Source organism: Coptis chinensis, chromosome 2, assembly GCF_015680905.1.
Source record: "Coptis chinensis isolate HL-2020 chromosome 2, ASM1568090v1, whole genome shotgun sequence".
In the NCBI taxonomy this organism is placed as follows: Eukaryota; Viridiplantae; Streptophyta; class Magnoliopsida; order Ranunculales; family Ranunculaceae; genus Coptis; species Coptis chinensis.
In genome coordinates this window covers 61,796,917-61,807,145 of record NC_141457.1, presented here as the reverse complement: position 1 = coordinate 61,807,145, position 10,229 = coordinate 61,796,917, and the positions used below count along the sequence as shown (strand labels likewise).

The 10,229-nt window shown below is 41.7% G+C and overlaps 1 protein-coding gene across 1 annotated transcript; it reads right to left on the bottom strand.

Annotated features, from left to right (window-relative positions):
* Positions 1 to 4,802: 4,802 nt before the first annotated feature.
* Positions 4,803 to 5,894, bottom strand: LOC147516996 (uncharacterized). Its single transcript, XM_086593444.1, has one exon. The coding sequence runs from the start codon at positions 5,892 to 5,894 to the stop codon at positions 4,803 to 4,805; it is 1,092 nt and encodes a 363-aa protein (XP_086449570.1).
* Positions 5,895 to 10,229: the final 4,335 nt, after the last annotated feature.

Here is a 10,229-nt window from a genome sequence, read left to right as displayed (position 1 = left end):
TTGAACTCTTAATAATTAGGCCACCTAATTATACGGGAAACCTGATTCTACTCACATGTTGTGACAATATATGAAACTTAAGGATCTCTCGATTAACAGCAGGCTAATTGATTTAGATGAAGTATAGTAAAAAAAAAAAACAGTTATAGAAAGGCACAAAGCAAGGTACGTACAGATTCAAGTATGGAAGAGATTTACTGATGAGTAGCTGAGTAAATGTGCATACCTGTGGTTGGGTTTGTAGCACAGAGGCCCCTTGCGGTGTGCTAACTCTTTCCCACCGATGGGGGACTTCAGACTGAGAGTTCACAAATGCGTAATTGTTTTCCATAAGTAATTACCCGTTATGTTGGCTCTCCATGTGATTTTTAATACCAGGAGGGAAACCTTTTACAAATGATGCATCTTTTGTTGGTGCTAGAGAAACCAGTTGAGGTCCAGTACACTGAACTGGAACCCATTAATCATATTTTTGACCTGTCCTTAACCAATGCTCATGAAACCCCACTGCTACTTTCTCCGTCACCTCCAATTCCACTACCACCCCCTGGCGAAGTCATGTCCTGAACCGAAAGAGTTTGCAAAAGCTGCAGTAGAAGATGCATGGGTTAAAACAACCAAGAGAATTTCATTTTTTAATCTTGCTTCAAAACTAACATGGAAGAACCTAAGATTTGGAATTTGCTTCCAAAAGTTTTAGTGTAGCCACCATGAAAATATTCAAAACTACAACAGATACCAGAGGTTTGAGTGATTAGTAAGAATCCCTTATCCTCTTTTTATCTTTATTGATAGATGTCGCAGATGTTAGTACCTCTTTTGGCCTGCCTATAAATAAGTGGATAGCTCTTACAGTTGTCACCCCAAACCATATGGAAATCAATGCAGAATTGCACTTTAAAAGGAAAAGATTTTTGGGATGGCCGGATAGCCAGACTGTACTCAACTTGCCTTCATACAGACCTGCTTAACCTACCCCCAATAAATATTAACTTGCAACTGTGTTTGTTTACAACCAAAAGACGATATCAAACCACCATTCTGTACGTGTCAGAGTTGAGTGTGTTGAAACACAGATAGTTCAAGAGATTTCTGTGTTCAACATTGTTTATTCTGGACATTTTAACACACTATGGAGAACTCTTCGGCTTTTGTTGCTTCCATGGTAATTAGTGTAGTTATAGTGTTGGGCATTTTTGTTCCTCAAGCAGAGGCGCGTGGATTTTTTGTATTTGGCGATTCACTTGTGGATAGTGCAACAACAACTATCTGTTAACAACTGCTCGTGCTGACGCTTATCCATATGGAATCGACTATCCCACTCATCGTGCAACTGGCCGTTTCTCCAATGGACTCAACATCCCTGATATTATTAGTAAAATATCTCTCATTTTTCATGTGCTGCATTTTATATTTTGAGATTCTTTTGATTGGAGTACATTTATAGTTTGTGTCTATACTCTATAGTACGCAGATCGTAAAAGTTAATGGAAATCTTGCTCCATATTTGAGCAAAGGCCAAGTACTTTAGTAATTTTTGTTTTCCAATTCCCTTTTAGTATAATTTATTTGAAAGTGCTTTATTACTTAAATTTAGAACTATGTTATATATACTAACACATGCCATAATTATATATGTAAATCGTAGGTGATCCAATTGGTGAAGAACCTACTATGTCATACTTAAGCCCATAGCTAACTGGGCCGGAGACTCTTGGTTGGTGCTAACTTTGCCTCTCTGGGATTGGAGTCCTCAACGACACTTTGGAATCCAATTTGTAAGAAGCCTCACATTTCAAATTCTAATACCCACACCACCGAACCTTATCTAATAATACTAATCCGAAATGGAACTGTACTTAGTGTATTTACATTATAAATTAAACTTGCTCACTTAGCCAAAAAACCTATCTAATAAATACGCCGTAATGGATGACACACTATGCAGGTAAACATAATCGATTGGACAGCAAATTAAGTATTTCCAGCGATATCGACAAAGAGTGGGTGCACTCATTGGCACCGCCTTTATTCAGCCAAAAGACGGTGAAGCGAAGCACTTGTTCTCTTCACTTGTGGTGGAAATGACTTTGTTAACAACTACTATTTAGTCCCATTCTCTGTAAGATCTCGCCAATTTGCGGTCCCAGATTACGCTCGCTATGTGATCTCCGAATATAAAGCATGAAAGAAAGAAGAGTTAACAACACAAATAAAAGAAAAGATTGTTGCATTTCCAGAAAAATGAAGACGGCAACGTCAAGTATAGCTACATTTAACCTGGATATTGGGAGCAAATCCACCTTCATCACCAACATTGGTTGCATCCTGACCATACTTCTTTTTTATGACACTCTGTGGATAAATTGTAATATAATCATTAAAACCAAGAAAACATCTTTACATACACTTAGGCATAAATCTGAAAGAAAAAATATTATAAGACAAACTTAGGTAAAAGAAAGATAAGAGAAAAGATTCATACATTGATTATTTTTACTTTTGTGAAATATTGGTCATATGGGCATTTTATGGATAGTACTCAAGATTGTGTTTACAGACAAACTTTGGCAAACACTTGGCTTGCTTCCTTTGAGAAACGAGGCACACCTTTGATAGACATTCCTATGAGAATTCTCTGCACGGTATTCAAGAATACCGGCGAAAATATTCCTACCCAAACAAACTCTCATAATTACTTTTCTGTCTTTGACATCAGATTCGTCGTGTGCTTTGATGTCCCGGTGCATCTCGGTCTACATGGCTTCCCCTTTGTGCATTTGTAGGTGATCCCCTTGCTAGTATCTCGGTCCAAAATTCAAGTTCCGCGGTCCATGGAGCCTTGGCTTTATGAATGGCTTGATATCGAATGATATTCCTATTGGAAACTAAATTACCTATACAGGTTGAATCCAAACCCAAGGCGACATGTATAACCGACAATGTTTTTAAGAGGAAGTTCATGAAAAACAATAAGAGCGGGGGCATATAGTTGAGCTGTTATAGTGTCGGCGTAAATGCAAAGTAAAAAGGAAATCACCTTACGTTCGATGGAGTCACCATGATGTGGAAATAACACGACACGCGGTGATTGATCCACCACCCTTTAGTCGAGTCTTGTATGCTTTATGCATTAGAATGGTTTTAGGCGGGGGCATGGCTTGATTGCACCGGGTGTTATGGTCCTTCTTCACTAAACTATTTTGCCCACCCCTACCCACCCTTCTTCCTCTTGCTCCCCTACCTCGGCCTCTCCCATTGTCATTACCTTGCGATTGGCCGGGTACATATTTACTTGACGCGGTGGCATTGCAGATTGAATTGTTGATGCTGCTACCACACATTGGGCTGCTTTGTTGTTGTTGTATTGTACACATTAAAATTAACACCCAAAGCTGGAGCAAAGAAAGAAGACTCCAAATAATAACATCGGCAAAAGAGTAGCAACACCCAACGCCAGTTAAACATTACACACCACCCGGTCACTACCGGTCCACACACACCACCAAATCACTACACACCACCACCACCACACACGCTAGTCACCACCACCGGTTGACACACACACCACCACCGGTCACTACCGGTCCACACACACCACCACCACACACAGCTAGTCACCACCGGTTGACACACACACCACCACACACGCAGTCCCACCACCACACACACAAAGCAGATCACCACCCACACACACACACCACCACCACCACCACACACAATAGTCACCACCACCACCACACACACAACAGTCACCACCAGTCCACATACACACACACACACACGGTCACTACACGCCTACACACACGCACACCATTCACCACATACACACGGTCCAGTCCACACAACACCCACAAGAGTCCACAGTCCACACTCCCATAATCATGCAAAATGCAGAACCACATGCACGATACAACCATACACAATCACACTACCATAAACAAACCTATGATAAGAAAGAAAAAGGATCCGGTGGATTTGAACCACCATCACTGGGATGCATGAAGATGGCACTCCAACTCCCAAGAGCTCTCCCATTTGAGCTAAAGATCCATTATGTATTTTCTAAGTTAAGTACAAAAAACACACGTGACTAACCCAACAATTGTTATTAGATAAATCCATAACTGCATCTCACAACACGGTATGTCCGCCTCCCACCATTATGTTCACAAATCACACCCCTCTTCTTCTTTAAACCACGAGACTACCATTTAAGTTATTTACACCAAAGTAGTACCAAACCATACAATTTCTATGATCAAATTTAGCGACAAATAAACTCAACGAATGTGAATCAAATAAAATCGAAGAAAAACATAATAAAAGAAAGGTCTGGGAAGTCAAAGCAATATACTGAGAACAATTACCAGCATATGTTCTGGATACGCCCATATATGTCTCTACAAATTTTTTACACAGTTGATCGAGGAAAGCCCTGTCAGGAGATATGATGACCATTGTAACTTGAATTTTGTGGACTTAAGTGGGGCGGGTGGGTGTTCTTTTGGTTCTTGAGCAGGCGAGAAGAGAGGAATAAGCTTCATCACATACGCTCGATCGAATCCATCTTGTTTCTTCAGATAAAGGAAATTCAACTTTGGTAAATAATAAACACCTTGATAATTTACAATTGGAGTTCTGAAAATTTAACTACAGTTATGTTATACAGTTGGTCATTTTAATGAGTTCTTGTTTATGGCCAAAATATGAGCAAAGTAGGCTAAAGCCTCATGGACAAAATATGAGCAAAGCAGTTCTTTTTTTTCGATGTAAATTTTCTACCCTTTCATTAGAGCCACCTAAAGGTGAGCAGGAAAACAAAAGTTGTCCAACATACACTTCGGAAGATCAGAATTCCCCAGCTGATGGTTAACCCATTTTGCTAGGGAATCTGCATCCCCATTGTAAATCCTACTAATCCAAAAGAACATGCAAGAACTAAAAGCCTGAGTTAAAGAGTTAATATGTGTCTTCAGCACCTCCAGGGTCCAAGGACATGCTGCCCCTTGAAGTGCCTTAATAACTTCCAGATTATCCCCCTCGAACACATAGCTATCGTGGTTAATCTGCCTTCCCAGTAAGACTGCCACCTCAGCTGCTCCCATTTCTGCTGCTCCAATATCCTGGGCCTTGAACCTCCGCACTGCTGCTCCAACCATAGCCCCTTCACTATTACTAGCAATTGCTGCAGCTCCTGTCCACCCTGTATTCCTGTCATAAGAAGCATCAAACCTAATCACCATGCTATCAATTGGGATTTCAGGGAACAGCTTTTCTATAGAGTTCTTAGAAAGGTTAGAAGGTAATTGAAATGATAAAGAATCTTCTCTGAAGGCATCCAAGCATTTCTCTGCCATGGCTCTACTCTGCCTAATGATACGATCTCTGTTAGCATTCCTTTTGTCGAATTTCAGCTCATTTCTAGCTCTCCATATGTAATGGAGCAGGTACATGATATGGGTCCCAGCCAGGCATAGGTCCCTGTCCTTGCTGGTGCACCAAGATAGGTAGAGTTCTATTCTGTTCCTCAATCCATGCGGCTGCTGAGTTGTATTGATTCTCAGCCCCACTTGGGAGCAAAACCAAATAGTTCGAGTCCAATCACATGTGAAGAAAAGGTGCTCTGCTGTTTCCATTTCTCTATTGCAAAAAGGGCAAGAGAAATCTCCTTTCATGTCCTTTTCAGCTAACCTATCACCCAGAGGTAGCACATGCATGTATAACTTCCAGAGAAACATCTGTAAATAATAAGGCAGGGGAGCTGTCCACATATGCTTGATAGCTATATAGTTGACACTGGAACTTTGTCCCATCTCATTTTCTTTGTTTTTGAGGTAGGCATAAACAGTCTTAACAGTTAGCTTTCCAAATCTTTCCATGGCCCATATCATTTTGTCAGCTGGGGCAGTGGCAGGCCTAACTACAATCTCTGCATCAGCTGACTTAAGAAGGGGTGGAACCAAAGATTAAGCTTAGCTGGATCCCAGCCACTGCCATCAGGCAGAAAGAGATCAGATACATGGAGGTTATTCAGGGAGTTGTCCACCACCCCTAGCTCTGCCAGAGTCATAGGTTTGTTAAGACACTTGATCCAGGGATCCTTTAGGATGGAGGTGGTAGTTCCTTTCCCTATTCTCCACATCAGCCCCCCACTAATGGAGTTAAACACATTATGAATGCCTTTCCAGAAGTAGGAGGCTTGATCTGGTGGCTTAAGAACATCTCCTATCCAGTGTTTTCCATATATACTAAACATAGTCTGAGTCCACAGAGAGTGGACGTCAGTAGCTGCCTTCCAGGGGAGTTTTGCTAACATAGCCTTGTTCATGTCTCTAGTTTTCCTGAGACCCAGCCCTCCTTCTTGTTTACTTTTGCAAATCTGTTCCCACCCAATGGTGTGAACACTTTTTGATTGTTCTGTTCCATTCCACCAGAAATCCCTACATGCCTTATCTATCTTATTGCAAGTTGCCACTGGCAACAAATACGTCGACATGACATATAGGGGGGTAGCTTGTATCACAGCTTGGATAAGAGTGGTTCTCCCAGCCTGTGATAAAGCCTTAGCTTTCCACCCTTTAACTTTTCTGTGGATTCTATCCACCAGATAGTCAAAATCTTCAGCTTTCTTCCTAGAAAGCATAATAGGGACTCCAAGATATTTTTCTGTGGGCTGGAAATTCTTCATCCTCCAGAATCTTTTTAACTTGATTTTTTTGTCTATAGCTAACATTCCTACTGAAGAAAACACTAGATTTCTCATAGTTTATTTTCTGCCCAGAAACCCTACAGTAACACTCCAGGATATTTTTGAGCTGGCCACTTTCAACAAGATTGGCTTTAATGAACAGAATCAAGTCATCCGCGTAGAGCAGATGGGTTAGAGCAGGAGAATTCCTCCTTATCTTGACCCCATGCAACTCCTCCTTAGACTCAGCTTGAGCAATCAATCTGGAGAGGGCCTTTGAGACCAGGATGAAGAGATATGGGGATAGGGGGTCCCCTTGTCTCAACCCTCTCTCAGGGTTAATTTTTTCCAAAGGAGAACCATTAAACATGATCTGGAACGAGACTGTGGATAGACATTGGTGGATCATGTGTCTCCACTTATTGTTGAAACCAAGCTTTTCAAAAATATTATCAACAAAAGCCCATTCCACCTTGTCATAAGCCTTTGCCATGTCCATCTTGAGGGCACACCAGCCCTCATTTTTTGACTTCATATTCTTCATATTGTGAAACACCTCACAAGCAAGCCCCACATTATCCCCAATGCTTCTCCCCTTAATAAAAGCCCCTTGAAAAGGGGAGATGATCCTGTTCATGAGACCTTTCAATCTATTTGCAAGAATTTTTTATACGACTTTGTACCCAAAATTGCAGAGACTGATAGGTCGAAATTTAGACGCATGGTCAGGATTCACCACTTTGGGAATAAGGGCAATGTAGGTCTCATTGAACTTGGGATTGAGGTACCCCGTGTTAAAAAAGTTTTGAACAAAGGAGACCACAGCAGGCCCAACTATGTCCCAGCAATTCTTATAAAACACCCCTTGAAACCCATCAGGACCAGGGGACTTGAGACTGCCCATCTGCTTAACCACTTTCCAGATATCCTCCTGGTCCGGGGTACTTGTGAGAATCTCATTTTCCCTATCACTCACAATACTTTTGAACAAGTCCATAATCTGGTTGTCCCTTTCAGGATAATCAGTAGTGAAAATGTCTGTAAAGTATTGATTGAGAGAGGTTCCCACAGCAGTTCTTCCTTCTCTCCACTCTCCATCATCATCTTTAATTTTATCTATCTTATTTTTCCTTCTTCTATATATTGTGGAGAGATGGTAGAATCTGGTGTTTTTTCCCCCATCCTTAATCCAATCAACGGTTGATTTTTGTTTCCAAAAATCCTCCTCCTTTTCATACCAACCCAACAAAATCTCCTTAATAGCTTTCGCTTTATTGTAATTCTTAGTGGAGAAAGGTTTAGCTAGAACAGTATCCAGGTCCTTTTGGGCAGCCTTGATGTTTGCAAAGATGTTCCCAAAAAGAAACTTATTCCATACAGATAGGTCAGTTCTGGTCTTTTGCAGCTTATGTATGAGATTGTGGTCAGGGAGGTCATGGGTAATGGCATTCTAGGCCTTCTCAATCACAGGTTTGCAAGCATCATTAGCAAGCCACATATTAAAGAATTTAAAAGGTCTAGGGTTCCTTTCTTCTTTATTATCCAGATTAATGATTAAAGAGATATGGTCCGAGGAAGCATTAGCCACCGTTTGAACTAGAGCATGTGGGAACAGAGCTATCCACTCAGTAGAAGCCATAGCTCTGTCCAACCTTTCAAGCACATGATCCCCTATTCTGCGGTTATTGCTCCAGGTGAACTTTGGGCCTTTAAAACCCAAGTCCACCAGACCCAGATCATTGATCATGTTATTGAACTCGTGCATACTCTTAGAAATAGTGCTTTTCCCTCCAATTTTTTCACTTAGTTGGGCTATAGCATTGAAATCACCAAACAAACACCATGGTCCAGGAATCAGAGGAGCTAATCCCCTCAATTCATTCCAGACTTTATTTCTATTGTGGGCAGCCGGCTCCCCATAAACAAAAGAAAAGAACCAATCATCAGTACTAAAATAATTCGCAAGTTTACCTGTAATTTGGTTTTTTGAGGCCCCAAGGATCTCCAGTTCCACACCTTCTTTCCAAAGCACAGCCAACCCTCCACTCTGTCCTTGTGCTGGAACCGCAAAATGTCCCTCTAACTTGAGCTTTTTGCTGAGATAGCCTATTTTCTCTTTATTAGCTTTAGTTTCTGCCAAGCACACAATATCTACATTAAACTTACCTATCAGGTCCTTTAGTTGTTGAACTGCCGTGGTGGTGCCTATCCCCCGGCAATTCCAGGCGTGGATCGTCATGGGTACCAAGGCAGCTGTGATGGGACAGCTACCGCGAACCCTGGAGGAGCAGACAGACCCCCACTGTAGTCATCACCCTTTTCTTGGCCCCTAATATTAGACTCATCATCCATCTTCTGACTTAGGTTTACTGAGCTTTGCCCTTCCTGAGCCTTCTTCTCTGCTTGTCCCCATTGAGAGCTTCTCCTATCCACACTTGAGTCATCCATTGCCAGAGGTTGTGGTTGGCATGTAACTTGTTCCCCATCCGCTTCATATCCCACCATCTCATTATAAAGTTGCTTTTCTGCATCATGCACCATCCTATCTTCCTCATCATCTGAGTAATATACCTCCATAGGAGCCTGATGCTCTGCCATAATTTCTTCTAAGATTCCTGATTCATATGATGTAACTGAGTCATTTGTACCCTCAGACTCAGTTGGACTTGGATCTGTTGTAGAATCAATATCAATCAGTTCCTCCGAGGTATTTGGTGTTGATGAGTCACTGGATAGTTGCACTATATTTGCGTTCCTTGGTATCAGGAGATGTCCTTTTCCTTGACTCCTTAGTTCAGTTGCCCTTTGTTTTACTTTCTTTGATCTCTGCTCCCCTATGCGTTTGCTTCTTCTTATCCATCCATCTCCTCCATTCATTACCATTTCGTCTTCCTCTTCTTCACTCAGAATGTGTTTCCTTTTTGGATTTTTTTCTTGAGTTTGAGCTTTTTGCTCTCTAACAATACTACCCAGCCTGGATTTAGTCTCTGTTTTAGACACCCTTTTTCCTCTGCCTCGGGAAGCCATGACTTTGTATCCTCTACCACGTGTGGATTTGTTATAGCTTTGTAGCTTAGACTTTTCTTGGAACTCTCTCTGAGATTCACAGCTTGTGCGGCTCGAGACTCCATGGGAACCTAGTATTTCTTCTGTAGTTGTTTGAATAAAGATCTGGGTCATAGCCTATTCATAACTTCTGGTAGCCTCTAACCCACTAGGCTGGCACCTGTCAATCATTCCTTCCTCCTGAGTTAAAGCCTTGTAGTTTTGCGAGGTGTCTATGCAGTGATCCTGATATCTATCCCTCTCTTCTGTATTTATCTTTCCAAACACCACTAGGCCCAGTATATCCCTGTGCTCCACCATATCCAGTTCGCAGCCCATCGCCTTCTCGTTCGCAGACTCTATTGGGCTTTGATATATCTTTAGCCCATGATCCTTTTCCAGCACTAGCCCATACTCCTTCCCATCTAGGCCTTGGGCCTGAATAGCAGTCTCTTGTTTGTTCTTTTGGTTCGGTAGTCCCATCTCGAAGCCC

Bases quoted from the DNA above. Each gene is read 5' to 3' on its own strand.
- LOC147516996 (XM_086593444.1), bottom strand. From the start codon at position 5,894: ATGATATGGGCCATGGAAAGATTTGGAAAGCTAACTGTTAAGACTGTT.